Source organism: Amblyomma mixtum, chromosome 1, assembly GCF_055824585.1.
Source record: "Amblyomma mixtum isolate Tamu chromosome 1, ASM5582458v1, whole genome shotgun sequence".
Classification (NCBI taxonomy): domain Eukaryota; kingdom Metazoa; phylum Arthropoda; class Arachnida; order Ixodida; family Ixodidae; genus Amblyomma; species Amblyomma mixtum.
This window is the reverse complement of record NC_143012.1, coordinates 2,298,057-2,323,357: the sequence shown is the minus strand read 5'-3', so window position 1 is coordinate 2,323,357 and position 25,301 is coordinate 2,298,057. Positions and strand designations below refer to the sequence as shown.

Below are 25,301 nucleotides of genomic sequence, written 5' to 3'. Positions count from 1 at the left end.
ACGTAGTTTATATTGCTGCTGATTATTACTTTTTTATATGAAAAGAAATGGTCACATGACACAAATGATCGCAGTAAACAAATATGGCGATGGCCATCGGCGGTGGTACTGTTGTCTCGGTATGCGCAGCGAGCGGCAGCGAGTGGTATGTAACGTAAGAACTTCGTTTTCATCGTAACCGAAGAGCAGCCCACAGCCTTGGCGCAGTGCGATATGACCAGCCTAAACAGAAGCGATTCTGCCGCTCCGAAGCGCTTCCAGCTTCAGACGGGCGGCGCGGGCGAAGTTTCGAGTCGGATAAGCTCGGTATTCGACTCGCTCAACGGACTCGAGGCCAGACACCAGGCATGGGAGCGCACTCGCAGAGAAGCGGGGACGGAGGACTCACTGTTCAAGGAGGATCCAGATACGTCTAACGACTTCGGTGCCAGGACGACGTCGGACGGTGTTTTCAAGAGACCGTGGGCCGCGCCGGCCGGGCCCTGCAAGCGCCCGAGAGGTGCTCGACCGGACGTTCGCCTCGGATCTGCCGCCAACGCCACGCCTGACTACAAGGTCCACCCAGAGCGATGGACGCGCTACAGTTTGGACAGCGTCTCGGAAGACGACATGTCTGAAGCGAGCAATAAGGCAGCTGCGTTGGATTACCTCCACGAGAGGCAGGTGTTGAGAGAGCAGTCGCGGAGGCAGGATGGTGGCGACCCCGGCGGTTCTGACAGACCGGGATTGAGGCACGTCTTTCAGAAGCGCCTGTCGGATGGCGACACTGAGATGGATGATGTCTCACCGGAGTTGCCGTCACATCGAGCCGGGCCTGGAAAGTTGGTCATGCCGGAATGCGTGGTCGGCGTGAAGCCCGCTAGCGCAAAAAAGGCTCGCGAAGGCACTCGGCAGAGGAGCACGTCTTTACCGGCAGGGCAGTCCAACTCTCTGATCAGTTTTGATTGCGCGGAGAATGACGACCGGGACGAACTGGATGTTGACGACGAACAGGCAAACGAAACTGTCACCCAAGGCGCCGAACATGGTGCTTTTGTGAAGAAAGCAAAGGCTCGCGCACTGCGCTCTAGAGCCCAAGATGATGACTGAAGCCCGTCGCTAAAAGGCCTGTTTGTTGTTTACCGAGGGTTTAACGAAAAGAAAAGAAACAACAGGGGTGCTTTGCAAATCATATAGCCTACATGCTTGAGTGCACATGCTTGCAGAACACATTTCCACTCTTGCCATTGTGCGTTGTTTTCAAAAGGCTGCCCAGCCGAAATGTTGCCAGTGGCAAGAAGTGGTGTTATGTGTTCTTTTCAAGTGGACAAACTCGTCTACAGAGTTCGGTAATTTGTGGGAGGTCTACATGCAGAGCAGACCAAAGGAATCTAAGTGGTCGTTGTGGAGCCTGAGCGTCTTGATGACTCATTTTTGCTAGTGCTGAAGTGATGGAAGGGTTGAAAACCTACCTACCTGTCAAAAGATCACTGCTGAAGTAGCAAAGAGTAATTTCGAGCTAATTGCTTGGCCTGCTTCCTTTTTGTCATTTTTTTTTTGCAATGCTCTAGTTTGAATGCTGACATTGTTTCCCCATTATTATTCCCTTTTGTTTTCCTCCCTGTTTATTCTCTGCATGTTGGCATTAATGTTTTTCCACTTTGAGGATAAATAGCAAACTCAAAACTGCTAGACCATTGCACATAAATAGTGTAATAAGGGAGTAATAACTCATTAGCATCCACCCAATTGCAGCCCTACGGCTACGAAGGAAAGCTCTCGGCTTCCACGCAAAAGAATTCATCGTGGTCCAGGGGGAATTTTTCTTCAGCAATATAGTTCCTGAGGTAGCTGTATAGTAATTACTCCCTTATTAAAAACCTACTTCACCCAGTGGGATTCCCCTAAGCATTGAGCCAACATAAATATGGCATTTCATTTTATTCAATAGATTGCTTATTAAAATGCTGTTATAGCTGCATAGCACAACATTGAGGTTGCGTTGCCTGTCCTAGAAAATATCTTGTACATACTTCCACATTTGTTCATACTGCTAATTATTTACCTAGCATGTTCAAGGCAAATCCCTGTGCTCAAATCGCTAGAGACCCCCGTACGATGTAGCCAGACACTGGTCATGATGGAAGCAGCCATTGGCCCCAACTTCTGAACGATGAACAGATAGGAAGGTTTCACAACCAAGGGCTGCGTTCAGAGCTGAAAATGCGGAATTTTCATCTGCCTGTCCTCACACAATGACTGCATTTGTCTGTTTCATAAGTCAGGAACTAAATAATTTTCTGAAGCGTTCTTTTTCATAGCTAAGATTTATTCCTGTCTAACAATTAGTTAGAAAAGGCAAGGAAATTCTGCAGCGTTTACGCTCATGCAGAAGCGATGAGGCGTTTTGTCCACTTATGTGAGCGCGAATAAAATGTTCTCAAATGTGAATATTCTTGCATAATTTTTTACACTTCACTTCTGCTTGGTTTACTGATCGTGATTTATGCAAAAACGTTTTTTCCTCTCAGCAGATTTCGCTCTGTACTGCACGCCGCTGCTCATGCGAGTGGCGCTTCTAACGGCACTCCACTTCTCGCGCGCGGAAAGGCGTGACGAGGTGAACGTGTTTCCAGCCTCATCGCTATCATGCAGCCAACCTAACTAACAAGCCTAGGCTTGTGGCGGCACTCGCGTGGGGTGCTTCGCTGCCGAAGGCGTCGTGGAAACCAGCTGTACCTTAATTTACTGAGTGATTATTGTATATATAGCTCGGCTGCTGACCCGAAAGACGCGGGTTCGATCCCGGCCGGGGCGGTCGAATTTCGATGGAGGCGAAATTCCAGAGGTCCGTGCACGCTAAAGAACCCCAGGTGGTCGAAACTTCCGGAGCTCTTCACTACAACGTCCCTCACAGCCTGAGTCGCTTTGGGATGTTAAACCCCCAGTAAACCAAAACACCGTCCGCAGCGTCATCTATGCGAAGAACGGAGCAATGACCAGCAGTAGTAGCAGTAGTGGTTTAGTGAGGAAAAGATTTTTTCTAGCCCCGGCATCTGCCATCTGTTGTGTACAAAATGTGTACATAACTTCATGTCTATCAATAACCGTGGTACAGAATCGCTTCCATGTATCGTGCGCCATCCTATTCGTACTCCGACTTCTGTTCCCAGCTGAGCACTACTCTAGACCCCCTGATAAAGGAGAACAAGAACATTATGATTTCTGGCGACATAAATATCAATTTTAGCAGTTCATCTTGCGCTAAGCTGTTTTCTCGGTTGTGGTCTGGCATCTTTAACTGAGTTCCCAACCAGTTGCAAGCCTTCCTGTCCCTAGCACTTTAATTGATCACATCCTCTCTATTATTACCTTAGGTCATACTTTCGGCGAACACCGATCACTACCTTGTTTTTTGTGTGTATTGGTTCTGCAAAACCTTGTAGTCATTGGTCATTTACAAAGTCTTTATTAAGCATACCAGTAAAGGGAAAAAGAGCTGCTCGTTATGGCACACACAACGGCAGCCAACAGCCCCCGAAACCAAGAAGCATAGGGGATGTCTTGCGAACAAACAAACACAAAAAGACATCCCCTAGGCTCCTTGGTTTCGGCGGCTGCTGGCCTCCGTTGTGTGTGCCATAACGAGCACCTCTTTTTCCCTTTACTTGTATGCTTAACAGTATAACGAGGGTCTCGAATCTGGCAGCCTTGGTACCATAGGTAGCATAAGAGGGTTCTCGCAGAGCTTCCGCCCTCACCTTTCTACCAGGCAACCAGGCTACCAAGCCCCTACGCGACAACGCAGGACGTACTACGTCCGCCGCTATGGACGAGGGTGGCGCTGGTGAACACTATGAAGGTACGTTTACACTGCATATAAATACCCCCCGAAAGCAGAAAATTGGACAGCCAGTGCCGTAGCTCAGTTCGTAGAAAACCGGACGCGAAGTTCGGAGGCCGTGGGTTCGGATGATGATGATGATGATGTCCTCAGGCTTAATGGCACCCATCGGCGGCATGCGATTGTTTTTTCTTCTGCTTCTGTTAATTTCTCACTGATGCAAAACTATAAATAAAAAAAAACGCACCCGTGATCGTTGGTTTCGGTGGCTGTTGGCTTCCGTCATGTAAGATATTTAACTGAGACGAACTTGTCCAGGTGATGCGTGCTGTTGACTGGTCTTCCGTTACCATACTGAAATCTGTCCTAATAAAGCCTTCAGTTCATCCGCAGCAAAGGTTGCTGTTGTCTTCATTGGCAGCTCCTTAACGAATTCCTTGAAAAGCGCTCCGACCCCCATTCAGTTAAAACTAAAAAAGACAAGTGCACATACATTGACCCGAATGACATTTCTAATTTCTTCAAGGGCCACTTTTCCTCACCATGAGCAGCCATCGTTGCCTGACCTGCCCAGCTCTGAGTTTTCCGTCTCACTCGTCCAGATGAAGGCCGATTTTCTTTTTCTCTCAAAGCAATCGTGCCAGGTTTAGATTCGGTCCTTCCGCCTGAAATTAAACTTGTGGCAGAAGAGCTGTCGCGATAGCGGCAAAGGCCCCGTATCGCATATCTCGGTGGACACCAGAGCCGCGCCGTAAAGGAACTGAAGAAGGTGGGAGTGAAAGAGGCGCCGTAGTGGAGGTATGCTGAGTAATTTTGACCACCTGGGGATCTATGACGAGCACTGACATCGCAGAGCACATTAAAAAGCCTCTTGTTAAATGGCTGCTTTCTGCATTTGTTTTTTGCCAAGGTTCTCTTTTTTCTCTATTTAAAGGGCCAGAAGTTATCCAGAGATTATTCAGAGTTTAAAATTTTTCATTGCACGTGAACACTCGTTGATAGCATTAGAGATAACACCGACTGAATGCATTATGCAGTGAGCCGTGAGAAAATTCGGCCGCATCGACCACATTGTGATTCCGTAAGAAAAGCAAACGAGATTTGCGCATCATGACAAAAACACCACGCGTGATGAGGAATGTGACATTAGAGTCGATGTCATATCTTTTACTTGTGTCCTACGTACGTGTCATCATCATCATCAGCTTGACTACGACCACTGCAGGACAAAGGCCTCTCCCATCTCTCCTCAATTAACCCTACCCTGTGCCAGCTGCAACCATCCTATCCCCGAAAACTTCTTAATACCTCACCTAACTTTCTGCCGCCCCTGCTACGCTTCCATTCCCATGAAATCCAGTCTGTTACTCTTAAGGACCATCGATTTCATTGCCTTCGCATTACATGTCCTGCCCAAGCCTTTTCTTCCTATTGATTTCGACTAGGACGCCATTAAGCCGAGTTTGTTCCCTTACCTACTCTGCGCATTTCCGGTAGCTCGCTGCGTTGCCCTTAACCTAAGCTGAATCCTTTTCGTTAGCCTCCCCATTTCTGCCCAATAGGCGAGTACCGGTAAGATACATATGTTATATACTGCTCTCTTGAGGGATATTGGTGCACTGCCGTTCATGATCTGCGAGGACCTGCCAAATGCGCTTTTAGTTATTCCACTCTTATGGTCCGGATCAGTGGTCACTACCTGCCATAAGTAGACGTATTCCCTTACCCTTCCAGCTCTTCGCTACCAGTTGAGCACTGCTGTAAACGCATCATTCTGCTTTGCCTAAATCGTTGATTAAGTTTATGGCGCTTGGCTGCTGACCCGAAAGATGCGGGCTCGATCCCGGCCGCGGCGGCCGAATTTCGATGGAGGCGAAATTCTAGAGGCCCGTGTTCGGTGCGATGTCAGTACACGGTAAAGCACCCCAGGTGGTCGAAATTTCTGGAGCCCCCCAAAACGACGTCTCCCATAGTCTCCTTGGGACGTTAAACCCGCATAAACCTAACCAAACCATTTCCCGAATGCCTTCAAAGGCAGTGTCAGTGGCATAAAATAAGTGCAACGAAGCAGAGGAAGGTGCATAAGAGCATGGACGGTTTGAGCTGGGGGCCGCAGGTCAACTGCCGACGTTGTTTATACACTGAACATCATGAGTATACCTGATACGCTCGTTTGGTTTCGTGCAGAAAAAAATAATTGGATTTCGTCCACACTGCTCGGCCCTTTTCTCTATGGTGCCAAAAAATTGATATGGCATAGTCTTTGTCGTGGCTGCGGATTCGGTATTGGTGCTGGGGTAGTTAAAAGGTTCGTTAATAAATTTTAGTTCATAAGCTGATAATTAGCATGATTTTCAAAATAATGACTTCCACTGCGGCTGCCAATTTGTTACTGAAAAGATCTCTATTTCGGCCACCCTACTCTAGAAATTTTTGAAGTGTTCGGTGAAGACGCGCTCTATAACAGCTTGGAAATAAAAGGAAACAGTCTATTCGCCAACATGACAGGCTGGATTGTGCGGAATGGGCCCTCATTGATTTTTCTGTTCCTTCCAGCGTGCAACCATCATGACGTTTACCAATCGTTGTTTTCAGGTGAAAAGTTGTTTGAAATATTTTGCGGTCCTCCTCAAGAATTAAGGGACTCCTCGAAAACTGGGCACGATCAGTTTCGGCGAAAAAAATTGGCTGCTTAGACATCAGTTGTAGGTGTCTGCCGAGCATGGAAGAACAAAAATTCATGAGAGGGGGTCACGTAACATTTGTGAAGCCTGGTCGCAAAAGAAATGGCGGGTGGTTTAGCGTGGTTCGGCCGAAAGCGAATTAGGCGCGCTTAGGGTTTGGTTCGAGGCTCAGTTTAAGACAGCGGTGCGACGGCGGTGTGGTCTGCATCCATCGCGCACGAATTTGATTACGACGACATCCTAAGCACAGCGCCATGGGAGTCAAATGCGCGCGATGTTCGGCTGCTGCGATGACTGGCCAGCGCAGCTGATCTGTTCATGCCGCCGCGGGTTCAAAGCTCAGTCGCGGACATAGAGTGTTTTGTCATAATATGTTTTGTATAAAAGGGAGACAGTCGAACTCCAAGTGGTACCACGTAGAGCGTTTTGTTTGGCCACAGCTGGGCTTCGGCCGTCACGTGGGGCTGACTTTGCCCGGGCTTCAGGGATGATCGGAGGCCGGCGACACGACATATCGCCGCCTTTTTTACCCGACCACCACTACGTAACTTTACTGACAGAAACTGTACTCGGTAATCTCCTTTCGCTTTGAAATTAGGCACACGCACGCAGGTTCTGAAAAAGCCAACGCGGATGAACATTTTCGTTCTTTCTCAGAACTTGCGATCTGAGTAAAGTGAAGTTAATCATTCTCCCAGCAGGTGCATTCGAGAAGTCTTGGCTCTCTTGCATCCTCGATGTCACGGCTATCGGTGCAACAAACATTAGCTAATTAACGGCTTCATAATCGTTGTAGATGGGCACTCCCTGACACACCTTGTAGCGAATAGCCGTGCCTAGAAATAAGCAGCGTGGTGAAAAAAAAAGAATTAGGATAACTGACGCCCGTTTACTTGGCCATATATAGAAAACCAATTTTCATTGGCAGTTTGTGACAGATATGTTTGACACTGCTACTCTTAAATTCTGGTGCTTGAAAAACGCGCAACGTTTACTGTACACAGTAAAAATACATGCCGACATATCGAACGGACAAAAATTGAGCAGTCCATTATCCTATAGCAGCATAAGTGCTTGGATGGGGGGCTCAGTGCCAGGGGCGCGAGGCGCGCAGAAAGTCGCAGCGTGCCCGCTTGTCGTCGCTCTCGACGCTGGCGCCCTCTGGTCCCAGCTTCATGAAGCTGGGCCGGATGGAGTCGTACGACGGCCATTTGGAGCCGAGCACTTCGGGCGCCTTGCTGCGAGTAACGGAGAACGCCAGTGGTGCATTCTACTCTGGCGTATCCTGATAACAACTTCTGTTCGTAATTATGACTCTGTTTTGCTCTCATGTTTCCCCCTTGCCCTGCTGGGCCTTTAGGGTACTTCAGTAAATAAAGTAAATTAAAATAAATAACTTAAGGGGCCAGGGAGAGCCTTCTGTGAAGCCAATGTAGTTGAAAAGTAGAAGCTGAAAAAGGTCATGCATGACCAGTCCGCAGTGTTAACGAGGGACAGGAACACTTGGAGGACGCTTAAACTTCGCCATCAAGAGTGGAACGGGACAGCGTGTTGCAGCGCTGCCAGGGGGTCCACGGAACGCCATCGCCTGTTCAGTGCGACGCTTTGGCCGTTGGACAAATCTATTTTTTTTTTTGAGGAAAGGAAATGATGCAGTAACAGTCTCCCTTATCTTGGTGGACACCCGAACCGCGCATGATACGATTTTTTTTTTTACGCAGCCCCAATTATAGGTCGCCGGTTCCCCCGATTATAGGTCGCCAATTCGAATTCCTGTCGCGAGCTAGACTCCAACTAGCAAGTTTATGCTGCACGAAACGCTGAATTGTATGACACTATCCGAAACATAATGGGGCAATTTTTACGCAGCCCCTGATTATTTTCGACACGCGGTGCCGACTACTACTGCTACGCCGACGGCTTTTCGACCGAACGGGTTTATTTCAGGCTTAAGGGGGTTCAACGTCTCAAAGCGAGCTGTATACGCTGTCGCGTAAAAATCGAACGAACAGTGTTGCGGTATCTTTTTAGCCGCTGCAAAATGTCGTTGCACTGCTGTTTTCTAACCGTGTGCAGTGTAGCACTATTCCGCAGGGGTGATGATGCTTTGTCCAAAGGGCGGCGCGACAAAAGGTGGGGTCATAAACCCATCTATAATAACTACAGCGTTTGAAGACACGGAAAGAAAGGTGAGACACATATTGTGCGTGTGTCTCACCTTTCTGTCCATGTCAATTGTAGCGCTGGTTATGATAGATGCATAACCAACTCGCCCAGCAAGCCACTTTCATAAGCCCATTTCACCCAAGCACCAGTCGGCAGGGGAAAGCTTGTACGCAACCGGCGGGTACGCGGCGCCTCTCGCGCCGGATGCTCGAAAGACTGGGCTATACTGCTGTTCCGCAGTGCTGCCTTGCGCAAGGCGGCCTTATCCTCCTAGGAGGACCTAAAGCACACTGCCCTTATCGGCGAGGTGTTCCTATCCTGTTCAAGAAGGAAGTTGCATTCATTCGCATGCTGCGCATAAAATTCTGCATGTCAGCCTTGCCGCGACTGCAAGAATAAGATGCAAACGGTCCCGTCTCGTCGGGAAAACTGCTCTAACTCGGTTCCAGAGAGCAGTTTCTTTTTGTCAGCCATAGAAATTCGTAATCGTATCGTAACGGAAATGAAAAATAATAAATCGGAGGTGGACAGGTAGGTAGATAACCGATGTCTACTGGGATAACACGGCGGACTAGAGGAGCCGCACAGCTTTACCCGGTGTGGGCGAACGTGGCCCACACGCGTATCATGGTCCGCGCCCAGCGCTTGTCCAGGTCGCTGGAGGGCACCTCTGGTCTGAGCGGCATGCCGAACACCAGGTGGATGTCCTCGAAGTGGACGGCCTCCGTCTGGTTGCGCCAGCTCGAGTACTGGGGCCGGTATCCCAGCACGTACGCGTACACCGTGTTCCGCCACGCGTGCAGCTGCTCGGCGAGCTCGGACATGGGGCAGGCTTGCTGCAAAAGGAGCCGTGTGGTCTGCAGCCGTGTTTGCGCGTTCGCGGACGTATCCCGTGACGGAAATTTCTCTAGACAGTTCATAGGCTTTTGTCAATAATGTCCATAGACTGACTAGCCTATAGACTATACCAATCCTGTACACAGTCATAGAACATCCATACATTAAGAGCCCTACACTTTTAGAAGACTTTTGAACAGACAAAAGGAAATATATCTACAGGAAGGCATAATAAATATACAGAAAGTCTATAGACCATGTTTATAAGCGATTATGGAAAAGATCGAGGAAGACAGAATGCGAACGTTTCCGCTTAACACATCGCCTTCCGGCGGAAAATAAATTGAATTTGAATTAGTTTAGCGTGCTTCTGGACAATGCCAACTGATATCTGCTCTTCCGCTTTGGCCATGCAGTCGGGATCAGTATTCGAATAAGTCGAAAATTCTCTTTTCGCATGTGAGGCCAGAGCAAAGTTGCTGGTGAGGCCTGCATGCAAGGATAAAATGTCATGCTTGAGTCCTAAGCTCAGCCGCAGTAGACATTTAGTCATACTAGAGGGATGGATCCTGCTGAACGTGGCCACTCCACGACTCTTTTCAAAAGCGACGTCCGGTTTTTGTTTGCACGTATGGCTTTTTCAAAAGGGCGTAACTTTTTACGAATAATTCTTCACAAACAGCGCTTAAAATGTGTTTGCTTCATCATACCTTCCGCTACAGGTGTAGTATGCTATCACTGGCCTGCTACTACTGGTGGCACTTAAGATGCGAAGCGTTCTTATCCCTCTAGACTCTTTGTTAGTTGACAAGCTCTATTAGGCGACAAGCTAGGCAAGCATCCTTTGCATTAATCTCCGTTTAGAAATTCGTTGCTCGCTGTTACGGTCCGTTTGCTGAATGCAAATTGTGGGTTATATTCCCATTAACATAGGTCGTAAAACTGTTTTCGGATACTTCTCTTCCCTTGCTTGTAGTGAAAGTTTTAAGCCTCAGCGTGAGAGCAGCTGAGAAGCGAGCCCTGCACGCGCAGCAAAGGAAGAACTGCGACCACGGTCCACCTCACCAGGACGTCGCCGACAGCCTCCTGGTAGTGCATCTCCCCGCCAGAGGGCGGCAGCGTGGTGTCCGAGAAGATCTCCCAGCGGTCCAGCACCCGGCGGCCCAGCAGCTGCGAGGCTATGCGGCGCGGGTCGCTGGAACCCGAGCGCAGCTTCTCGAGGAACCACGGGTACGCACCCTCGCTCTCCACTCGGCCCAGAAGGAAGCGCTTGCCCTGTGCGGGAAATTGGTTTTACAGGAAAGCGAACGGCGCAGTAGCACTTCTAGGTGAACTGAATGGAAAACTTTATCCTCATTAGGAGGTTATGGGTTGCTTGTTAGCGCTGTGTCCATGATGATGCTCCTTCCTGTGGACAGTCTCCGGTGGCCTTGATGTCTTTGTGCCTGCTGGCGGCGTCTTCGGTTGCCCACTGGACCGCGGGAGTGAAGGAAGAAAGTGATGCCATACAGTGGGGGTGCACTCGATATCGCACAGCACACGGAACGCCCTTTGCGTTTCGCCTCCGCGAGAGAAGGGGGCAAAAGGAGGGGACAATGCACGGAGGGTGGCTGACGCACCGCACCAGGGGCCGCTGACCGTTGCGGCACCTCGGGCTACGCAGGCCAAGCACGGCCTGTGCCCAGTGTTGCAGTAGAGTGGAAGCCCGAAGCGACAGGTTTCCCAAGGGTTCCTCAGGCTCATAGTAACCAGGCACGCGTTTGGAAGCCGTCGCCCCGCGCTCTTCGTCAGCGTTCCGTGCCTTTGCGTGGCATGGGCAAGTCAACATGGGCGCCTTCAATGGGGACGCTTTAGTCACCCTAACAGTGGAATGCGATAGCTACTACTTGTCGGCGCTCCTGTTTAATCTTGCGTGTATGTTCCTTTGCAATTGTCGATCCATCAACCGCCACATTCGGACTGCTATAGCTGCAGAAGCAGGTATCCGCCATGCTGTGGCGGTGCCGACATTTGCCTATATCCTATTTATTTTTAATTTTTGATTTCGGTCCTCTCCCTAGGTTATTGTCTATAAACTAGGTTTCTCGCAACGCTGCGGGAAGCTTCTTATGACGTCGCAAGGTCACGTGGCCTAGATCTCTCTCGACTAATAACGAAACTGATTGCCACCTGCTAGGGAAGGCAGGTTGTGATGGCGTCAAAAGGTCACGTTACCTCTCTCGACCAATCAGGGTGGCCCACCTGGGCAGATTGTGATGACGTCACAAGGTCACATGATTTATGTCGACCAATCAGCGAATTTCCGAACACCGGACGTGTTCGGGGTTTTGGTGCGACAAGCCTAATGCTATCGCATTAAAAAAAAAGAAGAAAACGTGGAAATCGGTCGGGCCACCGTGCAAGCGATGTCGCCCGTAGAGAACTCATTTGAAAGCGCATGCGAAGAGCGGATGATTTAGGTGCGCAATATAAAGCGTTTTATCGCATATGTCCCTTGTTATGGCGGTGGAGCGGGCTTGCAAAGTCTAGAAGAGCAAGTTGCTGGGCTAGTTGGTGCTGTTGCATCGTGGTGGAGCAGCGCAAAGGACGGGACACAAGAAACAAGGAAAGACGTACACAGGCGCTGACTATCAACTGAAGTTTTATTGCGAAATACAGAGAATATATAGCGATCATGAGGGGGTGGAACATAGATAGACTATCTTCTGGATTCCGATGACCGAGCAACCTTTTATCTATGTTCCACCCCCTCATGATCGCTATATATTCTCTGTATTTCGCAATAAAACTTCAGTTGATAGTCAGCGCCTGTGTACGTCTTTCCTTGTTTCTTGTGTCCCGTCCTTTGCGCTGCTCCACCACGATACCTTGCAAAGTCGTCGAGGACTATGTGCTTCCGTCCACTTAACGCGGCCTCTTAGCACCAAGCTCCTTCCGGTGAATGTTTTTGCAATCAATTTTCGCCAACGCCAAATGCGCATGCGTTGCCTTTCCGCGGTAAAGCGGCGCATGCGCAGTCGTCGCATCTCGGGAGCGGATTGTGGCAGCGGATCACTCTACGTCTGCTCCAGCTCTGCGCGAGAAAGCCCGATGTCAGAGGGAGGGTGGATGAAAATAGAAATGTAAGCCCTCGCGGTTGCCCAGTGGTTATGGCGCTCGGCTGCTGACCCGAAAGAGGCGGGTTCGATACCGGCCGCGGTGGTTGCATCTGAATGGAGGCGAAATGCTAGAAGCCCGTGTGCTGTGCGATGGAAGTGCACGAACCGCAGGGGGTCAAAATTATCCGGAGCCCTCCAGTACGGCGCCCCTCACAGCCTGAGTCGTTTTGGGATGTTGAACCCCGTAAAACACACCGAAAATAAAGACGTGATATACAGTTGCAAGTACTTCAGGCTCCATGTAATGACAGTCATGTCTGAGGTGATATTCACGGCGACATGCCCGTTGTCCACCCAAGGGACGCGGCTGAGGCTCGTCCACATACCTGCTGCTTCTCGCCGCGCGGTCGAAGCCCCGAGAGCGGCGGTCGGTCGAAAAGCGGCGCGAACTTGGGCGCCAGCGGGCTTCGGGCCACAGCGGCCACGTCGCTCTTCTGCAGGCACTGCACACCGGCCTCGGTGGCCAGGTCGGCGATGCAGTCGACGCTCGCGGCCAAGCGACGGGCGCCTTCGAAGCCGTCGTCTTGGTACCTGCGAGGTTTCCCTATTCGTCTCACCCAAGCCGACTGGTTTGCTGACCGCACTTTGTAACAACTCACGGTGTCACAGCTTTTTTACTCTGACAATTCTTTCATTCGGGTACCTGATTGGACAAAATCTGCCAAACTCTTCACCAATAACGCCTCGCCCATTGAACGTGTCAAGACCGCTTGCACAAGGGCACACGGACGCAACTAGCTAAAGGCACTGATAGGATAGGATAGGAAAACTTTTAATGTCCAACAGAAAGAGGGTAGCCAGAGGTCTACCCGCCTAGACGACGGCCGAAAGGTCTTGACTCTCGGCGGCGGCTTCGGCCAGTCGGACGAGTTGTAACTGAGTCGCCGGGTCAGAGCTCAGTAGTAAGGTCTCCCATTGATATTTTGCGTTTATACCTCGTCCCTCCCGGGGAGCATGAGGACATTCCCATAGTATATGGTCCAAGGTGGCCCTAAGTTCGCAGTTTTTGCGCATTTTTCTGAAAATTGCCCTGTTTACATAAGACTCTAGAGGGCCGGGTTTGGAAAGGTGTAAGTTTGTAACCGGCGCCAGTTGATGGCTTGGTATCTGGACAAGGGTCTATCCGCTGGAGGAAGTCTGGCTCGTTGCAAACGATAGTGTTGTGTAATTTCTCTGTAGGTCACCATGCGATCCCTGTCTGTAAAGACCGCCTCGCTCGGGTCCGCCCGGAAAGAAAAGCCTCGGCCGAACTCGTGGGCCGTCTCAGGCACTGAGTGCTTGAAAGCAGGCAGGCCGTATGCGCTGTTCATGTCGTTCCATTTCTGAGTGCGTTTCTTCCTGATCCGCGATTTTGCCAAAAGTTATTCGCAATGGAAAAAGTTACTGCCGATCCATAATAACGCTTTTACTGTTATTAATGCGAAACCATGTGGTTCATCGGCAACGAAATCTGGTGTCGTTCGCTGCAAAAAGTGGTCACGAACAATCGCAGATGACGCCACCGTGGCATCAAAGAAAAATAAAAATTGATGAGGATTGCTGGTCACTGGCCAAAGCCAATAAAGATGGAAAGACGTTTCGGGAGCGCTACGGCTCCCTTGTTCACTATCAGTGAACAAGGGGCTCCTTGTTCACTGATACCTGACCAGACGGTATGCCGTCAAATCCTCGACTAGAAAAATAAAAATTTATTCCGAAAGTTGTGAATTGGGGCCAAGACTTTCAGACAGGGAGGCGAGCACGCGACCACAAAATCGCGTTGTTTATTCAGGATCAAAGGTGAACCTATACTCCGTTTCTTACATAATGTGCAACGCTGTGAAACGTAAGGAAGAAGTCCGCATGAAAACAAAGGCAGGCGTGTTACTCCGCGCTTGTTCTGTGCCCGAGTGGTTCAAGGCACGAGAAAGCGGCAGCGCGTCGTTTGCAATGAGAGCGCATTTAATCAAGATCATGACAAATGTATCATTTCCTACTTTTCGCTGACTACAACGAACGCACTACTTTTTGATCACGGATGCAGGCAGCACAAACATGAACGCTAGCTTTGACAGCGTTGCACCTGATGTATGAAACGGAGTTTAGTACAGCGTGTTCCGTATTTGTCTGTGGGTGGTGTAATAAATTTTCCCGCTCAAACTACTAGCCTGTTTGGGTTCAAGCACAGGCCGTAGGGTAGCTTATGATAGTCTGCGTTTTTCAGTCAATAATTCAAACATCGGAACTTGCCTGAATTGTCCGGGAACGGCGAAAAACTGCAGTCGTCTGCGCGGAGAAAATTCGTCTAGGCGAGCAGAGTAGCAGATTTGACAGGCTGCGTCATCTGGGGTCCTGCGAGACCTACCCCAGCTCCGAGAAGGGATACTGGTTGCCTCGCAGTTCGCCGGATGGCACAGCCTCTCATCTTGATGAAAATTCTGCGCGCAGACGACTCCAATTTTTCACCGATTCCGGGCAGTCCAGGGAAGTTATGAAGTTAAATTATTTATCGAAAAACACAGACTGTCATAAGCCATCCTGTGGTCTGGGTTTGAGCAGAAATAGGCCAATGGTTTACGCAGAATTGTTTGCAAGCCGGACAGATAAATTCACAACACCCTGCATACGCGTTACCTTACGACTGACTGTATGCTAATGAGCGGGTGTGTCGTTAGAAAAAAAGGAAGAAATGGTTTGGTTTGGTTTATTGGGGTTTAACATCCCAAAGCGACTAAGACTATGAGGGACGCCGTAGTGAAGGGCTCTAGAAATTTCGACCACCTGGGGTTCTTTAACGTGCACTGACATCGCACAGTACACGGGCCTCTATAATTTCGCCTTCATCGAAATTCAGCCGCCGCAGCCGGGTTCGAACCCACGTCTTTCGGGTGAGCAGCCCAGCGCCGTAACCACTGAGCCACCGCGGCGGGTCAAAGGAAGAAATAAAAATTAATAAACAAAAAGGGAAATAAGAACAGCGCTTTCACATTCAAAGCTCGTATAATTTCTCATTTGGAAAGCAGATGAACGTCGCCCCGGGAGAGGTTTGCCGCTGTTGGCACAAAACCGATCACCTTTGTATCAACCGCGGCTGCAGAGGGGCGCACCTGTGATAGGGACCGCCGCTCTGGAATATGTAGCGGGCCACTTTGCTCGTCCAGACGGCCGCGTCCCCGCTGAAGAGGTGGTAGCCCAAAGAGGCCGCGCCGGCGTCGTGGCCCGCGAGGACCAGGCGGGACGCGTTTCCGCCGAAGATGGCGATGTTGTCCAGAGTCCAGGAGAGCGCCAGCTGCTGGTCGTGCAGCCCGGCGTTTCCCGGAAGCTCCTTGACCGACGGACCGCTGAGGAATCCGAGCGCCCCGACGCGGTAGTTGGGCACCACCACGACCAGGTCCCCCAGGGCGGACAGGTAGCGGCCGTCGTACAGCTGCTGCGCCAGCACGCGCCTGGTTGTAGATGCTCTCAAAGGGTCTAGCGCGTTTACCGAGAGCCTTCCTGCTTGGATGGGGCACAAAAGACCGGTTGCGCCTTAGAAGGGCCTGTAAGGCAAATTACGGCAGTGATAGAAATTTGGGTCATGTCAGTGACTGCTGACTGAGAATGCTGCAGAAATGCATTAACCTGCTCAATGAAAGGGCCTATTACGAGGAGGAGGGAAAATTTATTGGAGAGGTTTTAGGCATGGGTTGAGGTGGTGTTCCCCTCCCTCGGTGGGCTCCTCTTCTAGGCCGGACGCCATGTGGTCGACTGACGACGTCGTTCGGCGACCTCTTCGGCCCGCTTCGTGACTCGGAGTTGAACCTCCGGGTCCGAGCTGAGAAGCGCGGCCTCCCACTGCGACTGGGTAGAGAGCTGCAGACTCTGCGATGGCTTGTCTTGATTACATGAGTATATAGGATGTGTGGTGTGTCTGCCTTTTGGTGTCCGCACAGAGAACAGACGGGGCTGAACTGCTGTAGGAACCATTTGGAGTAAATGTACGGTTTAAAGAAAGTGTCCGTTTTGAGCTGCCGTCAACTGACTTGTGTTTTACTGAGAGATCTATGGGTCTCTGGGAATGTTTGTCTGTCTTTCTTGAATTGGGTTGTAATTTCTTTGTAAGATGTCGCTCGCTCCTTGGCCGACCTGAGTTCAGGGTAGCGCACCTCCCGGTTAACTACGAATCCTCGGGCAAATTGGTACGCAGGATGGTCCCAGATCAGTGTGATCTGGCGGGTATTGTAGGTAGATGTACGGCCCATATTCATTCAATTTCGGTCTGGGCACGTCAACGTAAGATAGCTAGACCTCTAGCGGTCGCTCTTAAAGCAACTGATCGAGGATGGTAAATAAAATTGGTAAATTGGTTTTTGAGGAAAGGAAATGGCGCAGTATCTGTCACATATCTCGGCGGACACCTGAACCGCGCCGTTAGGGAAGGGAGGAAGGTAGGAGTGAAAGAAGAAAGAGGTGAAGTAGTGGAGGTTGGTTGGTTGGTAACAACTTTATTCATAGTCCTGCAGAGCTTTCGCCGACGGCGCCTTAGGTCTCCCACGTGGGGACGTCGAGGCGCTGCCTCGCCGTCGCCTCGCGGGCCTGCTGGACGGCCCAGAGTTGGTCCCCGAGGCTGGGGCTTCCGGAATAATTTCGACCACCTGGGGATCTTTAACGTGCACTGACATCGCACAGCACACGGGCGCCTAGTGTTTCGCCTCTATCGAAACGCGGCCTCCGCGGTCGGGTTCGAACCCGGGTACTACGGCTCGGTAGACGAGCGCCTTACAACTGAGCCACCGCGGCGGGTATCGAGGATGACTTCGAGCTTTTGTGGCCGCACCTGAAGGCAGGGAGAAAGGCGACGACAAGGCAACAGGTCAGCGTTCGAGAACGGACCTGCAGGGAGAGACAGCGGCAAGGACCACGGCAGTAGTCCAGCGACGCGGGACTGCATCCGGTCAAGAAAAGCAGCGCGTCGAGAACTTGACGGTCACCGGCGGGTCACAGCAAGTGACAACGTGCACAGGACCAGCGGCGTGCGACAGCTCATCACAGCGTCCGGTGAAAGTGGCGGTGGACTGCGACGCCAAGGAGCTGGCAATGCGGATCAACGCATCGAAACTGTGAGTTTCCTTCGTCGCATTGTTCACGTCCCTGTTCATGTGTTCGAGCCGGTAGGACAGTTGAGGGGTACATACAGCGGTATGGAGGGTTATCCATGCCGGCCTTCATTCGATGTGAGGTACCGAGTGGAATTGGCGATGGCGCGCTTAGCTTATTTTCAGGCTGAGCTTGCAAAAATGAATGGAGGAAAGGCGCCGCTATGCGAGGAAAAACCTCCGGATTTGCAGGTGTTAGAAGCAAGGCGCCAGCAGCTAGAGCTCGAGCTGGCTAAGCTCAAAGAGTCTAGGAGAGCTAGTCAACTAGCCAGGGAGAACTGCGCCGAGTCCCGAGCGGAGAGGCCGCCAATGCTGGAAGGCAAAGGCATATGCCTGTCAAGCACAGGTCAAGAAAACAGCCGGGCAGAAGTAAAAAGTGAGCCAGATTTCTGCGAAGCTGGAATCGCAGTTGAAGAAAGTATCGCGACGAAACGCAGCGTCGCGGTATTAGAGGTGGTGAACGCGCACTCCGACGATCCAGCTGCACAGATTAACTCTACCCCAAATGACACCAGAGACGCGGACGCGAGTTCAGGATTGTTGGAAGTCACTCTGACAATTCAAAAAAAAAAAAACTCTGCCTCTCCCGTAAACGAGAGTAGAGTAAGCATGAAATGTTTACGGGCCTAATGTCATCTCGGTGGACACCTGAACCGCACCGTAAAGGAAGGGAGGAACGGCACCACCCGTTCAGCGCGATGCCTTGCCATTTGAACGCAAGGTTTTTTGAGGAAAGGAAATGGCGCAGTAATTCTCTGCCATCTCGGTGGACACCCGAACCGCACCGTAAAGGAAGGGAGGAACGCCACCACCCGTTCGGCGCGATGCCTTGCCCTTTGAACGCAGCGCTTCTCCCCCCGATCACGTATGACAACGAAGTGTAACGTGGCATTTATGTGCTTTTTGCACGCGTTATTAGAAATCGGCAATTATAATTCCGTGCATTATCAAACCCACAGCTCCACTGATATCTTGATAAACATTGAGAAGGCACTGGCAGCAGTTATTTTTTGTCTCGTTTGGAGACCAACCGGCGCTTGCATGCCGGTCGCGTAGGAGGGCTTAGAGAGTCTCGTTAAATCTCGTTAAGTCTCGTACGGTGCCCGGATGTTCTCGTTTCAGAGCCCGGATGACTGGAATTCAGTGCCCGGATGAGTGGATTTCAGTGCCCGGATGACTGGAATTCAGTGCCCGGATGAGTGGATTTCAGTGCCCGGATGATGGCTCTCGGTCTCGGCGTGACGTCACCACACTGCCGACAACGGGAGCTAAAAGCATTTCATGCTTAAAACGCGGTCTCAAGCAAGCTGCGGAAAAGAGCATTTAGTTCAGCAGGGTACGGCCAGCGACGACAGATGTCAGATCGCGGAGCTAGTGACAGGAGAAAGTCTAGCGTTGCTGGAAAGGCACACTGTTTCGGTCATAGGGCATGAAGGGCCTCGTAGCCTTATTGATAGCAATAGCCTTTTATCCGAGGCAGAGAGCGGAGGTGGGCCTGCTGGGCCGACCGGGCAGAGAGCCGCGCAATTGTCGAACGCACCCGATGTGTGTCCGGCCAGGTCATTTGCGGACCCGGAAATGAGTGGCGACTTGCCACAAGGCAAATTATGGTCAAGTGACTGCGAGGGATCTCATGCAGCCTCAGAGTTAGACGACGCCGCGAAATCGGCAAGCGCCGATCAAGCAGGGAGCGGCAATTTCAAGGTTTGCCCGTGCAGGAACGGGATAAATGGCTCCAAGCGAGGCAGAGTAGCTGGAGGCATGTGCGTGGCCTTCACGTTGAAAGTCAGCGCGTGGAGCGGTACGTTCCGTGCTGCAGTACGCCAAATCCCGTGTGGCAAAAGCGGCCGCACTGGTATGATTAGACTGGACAGGGGCTATGCTCCTTACGCAGCACGCGTCTCGTATTGGCGTGCCGAACAGAGCGTGCCTTCAAGGGCGTCGCGTGATCAGGGATTTGGACCCATCGATCGAGTACCACAACGTTTTCGATCCTGGAGGGCAGCAACTTTTTAGTTATCGCCCCGTTGTGGCACCAGCCTAATGAGTGAGTGACCGTCAGGCGTTAATCGGGTTGATTAACACGTAGTAGCTCGAACGCACACGGGGACGCTCGGTGCGACCAAGGAGGCTCACGTGGCCGCTTACGGACCCGATATGAGTGCCAATGAACGCTCCGGTTGCAAGTGTCTGTGTGCATGTGTGCCCATTCGCGCGGACGAGTGTGTACTTGGAGGTGGTGAATTGGGTGCAACCCACCAACTTGGACGCCGTGTTACGGCGCACGGCAGGCATGCCACTGTTTGTATTTTAGTGTGCAATTTACTTATGTTTTCTTGGTGGCCGTAAGCATTTTGCGTAATGTTGTGTTGGTGCCCGTGTGCATTATTTTGCTTTTGGTTTTGTTGGTGCCAGTGCTAGTGTAGCTGCGGTATGTCACCCACAGGGTGGTTTTGTGACCCGTACCGATCCCTTTGTTATAATTCTAAAAGTGGCATTCGAGCCCTTTGTAGAATCTTGGAAAGGGCGTGTAAGGGATCGTTAGTGTACGCGATCGGAACGCGGCTGGGGGCGCTCAAAGCGAAGCGTCTCATTTCTCTGAACGCGGCCGCTCGCGAATGTGCCGGGAAGTACGGGTGTCCCCCGCCCCGCGGTACCGACTCACGCACGTGCTGGCACGAATGTATATTTGTGTTTGTTTTTATTTTAATTTTGTGGTAGAGAGGGTGGTCTACCTTGTAGAAGCCGGAAGGCTGGCCATGCCCTTGAAGAGCCAATCATGTTAAGAGTGCAACATGATTGGAAGCTACCAAATGTGGGTCGGGCCTTCAGGGCTTTAAAACCGGGCACCGGAGCTGGAAGCGGGGTTCTGAGCTAAGGTCAGGTGCTATGCATCTTCGGCTACGCCGAGTAGGGGCCTCCCCTCGTGTTAGCCAGTTCCACCTTTTTGTTGTTTTGTATCTTTGTGCCGTTTAGTTTGTCTCGAGTGCCTTAACTTGTATATGCTGTAAATATCTGTATATAAATCAAGTATCCCCTTTATCCCTGCGTCTCAACTCATCGTGAGACCGTCTCTGACGGGGCACCCCTGGTGCGAAGGAACGCTTCAGTCTTCAAGTTAAACAAACCGTCTCTGGCGGGGCACCTCTGGTGCTAGGAAGATAGAGAACCTGAACGTTACTCGGGTAGAACATGCTGTTCGGCTCACGGGGGGGGGGGGGGGGGGGGGGGGCTGGTCGGAGACCTCGTTCGCACGCAGTGGGGAAGTGCACGTGCCTCGAAGCTGTTGCCGCCGTTCTGGAAGGCCACCCCGTAGAGGAAGAAGAGCACCGTCCGCTGCTCGCAGTGTGCCGGCTCCTGCTGGACGTCGGCGCCGCAGTTCCAGGGTGGCGCCCAGATGTTCAGGTGCAGGCAGTCCTCGCTGGCGTTGCTGGTGCTGACGCTCTCAAGGCCAAGGTAGAAGTCCTGCTGCGGACAAGGCGGCCGCTTCTGCATGCTTTCCAGGGTTTTGCCCGACCGGTTGCCCTGCAGCGGTTTGCATTTCAAAAAATGTCGGCTGCGCGAAAACACCACTACGCCACTTGCTGAGCGCGCGCGCGCCATATGCCGCTCCGCTTGGCGCACGCGGGAGCGGAACCGCCGTTCGGCTCGCGCGCTACCATTTGAGCATTTCGCGCATGCACAGTAGCGCCCCTGCTGGCTCGCTGATACTGCCTGTGCCTCGGGAGCGGGGTCGAAGCGGCGGTGCTAGACCAGCGTACGACGCTGTTGTCGTACAGCGACTTTGTGTTGATCGCTTCGCTTCGTGCTTCACTTCTTGGTCCCGCCACGGCTTTCGCTGCGTGGCGCCCCGCGAGCTGGCGCGTACTATGCTTATGTTTATGTGCGTTTAGCGTCCCAAAACGACTCAGGCTGTGAGAGAAGGCGTAGTGAAGGGCTTCGGAAATTTCGACCTCCTGAGGTACTTTAACGAGCACCGACATCGTAAGGGCCTTTAGCATTTCGCCTTCATCGAAAATGCGACCGCCGCGGCCGGAATCGAACCTGCGTCTTCCGGGTCAGCAGCCGAGCGCCATAACCACTGAGCGACCGCGGCGGTTTAGGCTCGTGCCTTTGGTTGGTGCATGATGCTCCCTTATGACAAATCTACTCCACCTTGGGAGATTCCCGTCAACATTTGAGAAACACTGCTCGCGCTTCGGGTTGTTGATTAACTGGTTCTCCCTCTACGATGTGCTAGCCGTCCCGGTAAGCTCAGTTGGTAGAGCGACTGCTCCGGTGAAGTGGTGGCCCCGGGTTCGAACCCTGGAACAGGACGAACTTTTTGTTAACTAAGATGTTTCTGTGAAGGCTGTATATCTTTCCTTTGTAGACGTATGGCTGCGCTTGGGTGGGTGTCAATGATAAAAAAAAAAATCTCCCTTATTGCTACCAGCCAGTGGCGTAGCCAGAAATATTGTCACGTGCTGCGCATGGGCCCTGAGGAACGAAGAAGATGTGCGCAAGCTGGAAGAAAACGAGGAAGTCCAGTGCCCTGCCGCCGGCGCACCAAGCTCTGCTCGACCTGTCTTGTAAATAGTATTTGTAAATAGAACCTGTAACAATATTTTTCAGGGGGTGTTGTACGCCGTCGCTAAAAGCATAAAAAGAAAGAGAGCCTGCGGCCAAATAATATGTTACTCATTTTTCTGCTGTAATCAAGCCACAGCTCTTATCTTACTTGGCGCATTAACGACGAGAATCCCAAGAAGCGTGCCATTAACGGCTGCCGCTGTAAAAAGTAGTTGCCCGTCGAGTGCACCATGAATTGCATTGCAGGAAAGCCGAAGCACACTCTGGGCGGCTTCCTTCCCAAGTGGTGCTGAACGGCAGTGGTGTGAGCCCAGTGGTCATACGGTAATGTTCGTTCAAACGCGCACAACTGCAGACTTACGGCACACACTGTTAAACAGCGCTAAGTGCTCTTTTAGCAGCGCGCCACGTCTATTCACTGCTCAGCCCCAAGCTTGGTCGCACGCAGACACAACCCTGACGGCGCGGATGGCCTCCCGCGATCCCCGGTGTCATGGTTTCCGAGCGATTTCAAGGGGGAATGGCAGCCGGTAACTCGGATACCATTCGCACAGAAAATTTCGGAAAGTTCGTTCCATGTTCGCCCTCTGATTTGCGTAATGTTCGCCCGAGTTTGCGAGAAGGAATGAGAGCTATGAGCACTGCATCCTTAAAAACGCAGCCGAGGGCGTCCGGGTGGAAAGAGGAGAATGGGCGATTAGCTAAAATATGATGACCGCGGCTGGCCCAGAACGGGGACACTTGTATCTCAAGGGGTGGGGGGAGGGGGGGGCTTTTGCGCTATTGCGAACAGGATGAGGATCAAATTTGGCGTACTCCAAGCGGTGCGTCCAGCGGCATCGGTGGCTTAAAGCGCACGCCCCCTCCGGGAAACTGGGCGAACGGTATTCCCAGAAAGGCATCCACGGTCCAGTCACGCCCCTGGTCTGCGAAAACCAGCCGCTGGCCGCGCACAGTGCCGAAGCGGCCCTTGATGACGGGTCGGTCGCGGTTCCGCAGGTGCTCCACCAGGGCCAGGATGACCACCGCCATGGACAGCGACACAGCGAACACCACCAGGAGCACGAGGAACAGGGTGCGGCAGAAGGTGTTCGACCTGCAGAAAAAAGGTTCGTTTAGTCCATTCACTGCGCCCAACTCCGTCTGATTAACTCCTCAACCTATGTATGGATTGTAAAACTTTATTTGTCCAACAGATGTAAGGAAGTTTCCAGCCTTCCCACCTAGGCGACAGTCAGGAGTCCTGGGACGCCAGCGGCGGCTTCTGCCAGTCGTACGGCCTTCATTTGAATCTCTGGATCGAAGCTAAGTAGTGAGAGCTCCTATTGATAAAAAAAAAAACTTTATGGTTTTCCCCTCAGAGGGAGCCTGAGGCAATGTGATTGAGATCAGCTCTGGCCTTGCATAGCTTACAGAGTACTGACCCCGGTAATAGAGGCTGCACGACACCGGGTTTGGAAACGAGTTGGTTTGCAGGCGGCTCCAAATGGCGGCCTGTTTAAGGATGTATCGGCTGGAGGATATCTAACCTGTCCTATAGTTCTCTGTAACGCACTAATGGTCCCGCCTCGTGAAGCCATCGGCAACCGCACGAGCTTGCAGAGGAATTCCTCGAGCTAATTCGTGGGTCGGCTTGTTCCCTGCGAGGGGGGAGTGCGCCGGTGCCCATGCTGTTTGAATTTGTCTGCTATCCCTGCTGGTCTGCAGGACTCTTTTCGCCTCGGGAGAAATTCTTGCTCTGGCGAAGTTTATCACCGCATCCTTAGAGTGGCTGACGCAATTGCAATGCAATCTCAGAGCAAACCGTTGGAGATCTGGCGCTAGCTGTCAGTTGAGTCTCTACGCTGGTTACAACTAGGGCCCACGGCCGTTGCCATAGTCTGCGGCATCAACGTAGAGGCCACACATTGTGAGTTTTTGAAACGTTTCGGCTCGTTTCTCTCTGCGTTGAAAATTGTTTTTTCACGAAAGGAAATCACGCAGTAACTGTCTCTCATATCTCGGTGAACAACCCAACAGCGCCGTAAGGGAAGGGATAAAGGAGGGAGTGAAAGAAGGAAGGAAGAAAGAGGTGCCCTAGTGGAGGGCTCCGGTATAATTTCGACCGCCTGGGGATCTTTAAGGTGCACTGACATCGCGCACCACGCAGGCGCCTTTTGCGTTTCGCCGCCATCGAAACGCGGTCGCCGCGGTCGGGTTCAAACCCGGGTACTCCGGCTCAGTAGACGAGCGCCTTAACTACTGAGCCACCACGGCGGGCTCTTACAAAGCCCAGTGAGAAAATTGGTAAATTGGAAAAATAGGTTCTTGAGGAAAGGAAAGGGCGCAGTAATTGCCTCACATTTCGGTGGACACCCGAACCGCGTCGTGAGGGAAGGGAGAAATGTGGGAGTGAAAGAAGAAAAAGATTGTTCAGTTTATATATATACATACATACATACATACATATATATATATATATATATATATATATATATATATATATATTGCTGACGCGTGAGTGAGCTACGGGGCATGCTTTTGGACCTTATTCTGTCGTATGAAATGCAGCATCTCTTGCGGGATTTCCCTGAATATGTTGCCCTGCATGAGGATCTCAACGGGGCTATATAAAGAAACCGGCTTTCCTGCTTTGTTGGACTCGAGGCGAGATTTTAATTCGCCGCTACGGTTGACTTTGAGGTGAGACGCATTAACGCAGTTCCGATATCTTTTCCATTGCATGTTTCACAGCAGAAACATATCTTGCGCCGGCGCTTTATAGCAGCTGCCTTTCGCTCCGCACCGTCGAGACTTACTGTTCAGGCTTAACCTTGGCCGGTAATTCCTTGGCGTCTTTCTCCTGATCAGCCGGCCCCAAAGGCTCCGAGGGCGCCCCGCAGGGCTCCTTATGCTGGGCCTTTTCCTCTGCCTTATCTGCGTCTTTGTGTTCGTCCTCTTCCTTTTG

At 51.5% G+C, this 25,301-nt stretch overlaps 3 protein-coding genes across 6 annotated transcripts in view; 2 read left to right on the top strand and 1 right to left on the bottom strand.

Annotated features, from left to right (window-relative positions):
* LOC149365236 (uncharacterized) overlaps window positions 1–25,301 on the top strand; it is a 110,412-nt gene that overhangs the window by 47,006 nt on the left and 38,105 nt on the right. Inside the window, exons 2-4 of one of the 4 annotated variants that reach the window (XM_089541202.1) lie at window positions 15,809–16,056; window positions 23,354–23,463; window positions 23,551–23,627. In XM_089541202.1, the coding sequence (XP_089397328.1) occupies window positions 23,373–23,463; window positions 23,551–23,627 (168 nt within the window). In that variant the 5' untranslated portion in view covers window positions 15,809–16,056; window positions 23,354–23,372. Of the gene's footprint in view, window positions 1–15,685; window positions 16,057–17,151; window positions 17,747–21,032; window positions 22,354–23,353; window positions 23,464–23,550; window positions 23,628–25,301 lie in introns of those variants that run through there. The other 3 variants (XM_089541201.1, XM_089541194.1, XM_089541198.1) reach the window with 3 other exon arrangements.
* LOC149365238 (uncharacterized) lies at window positions 61–2,430 on the top strand. The gene has a single exon (XM_089541191.1). The coding sequence runs from the start codon at window positions 214–216 to the stop codon at window positions 1,087–1,089; it is 876 nt and encodes a 291-aa protein (XP_089397317.1). The 5' UTR covers window positions 61–213; the 3' UTR covers window positions 1,090–2,430.
* Window positions 9,147–23,446, bottom strand: LOC149365237 (acetylcholinesterase-like). The gene is made up of 6 exons (XM_089541206.1): window positions 23,171–23,446; window positions 21,059–21,307; window positions 15,755–16,074; window positions 12,995–13,199; window positions 10,576–10,785; window positions 9,147–9,509 (listed from the first exon to the last, which is right to left on the bottom strand). Exons 1-6 carry the CDS (start codon window positions 23,384–23,386, stop codon window positions 9,264–9,266), a joined length of 1,446 nt encoding a protein of 481 aa, XP_089397332.1. The 5' UTR covers window positions 23,387–23,446; the 3' UTR covers window positions 9,147–9,263.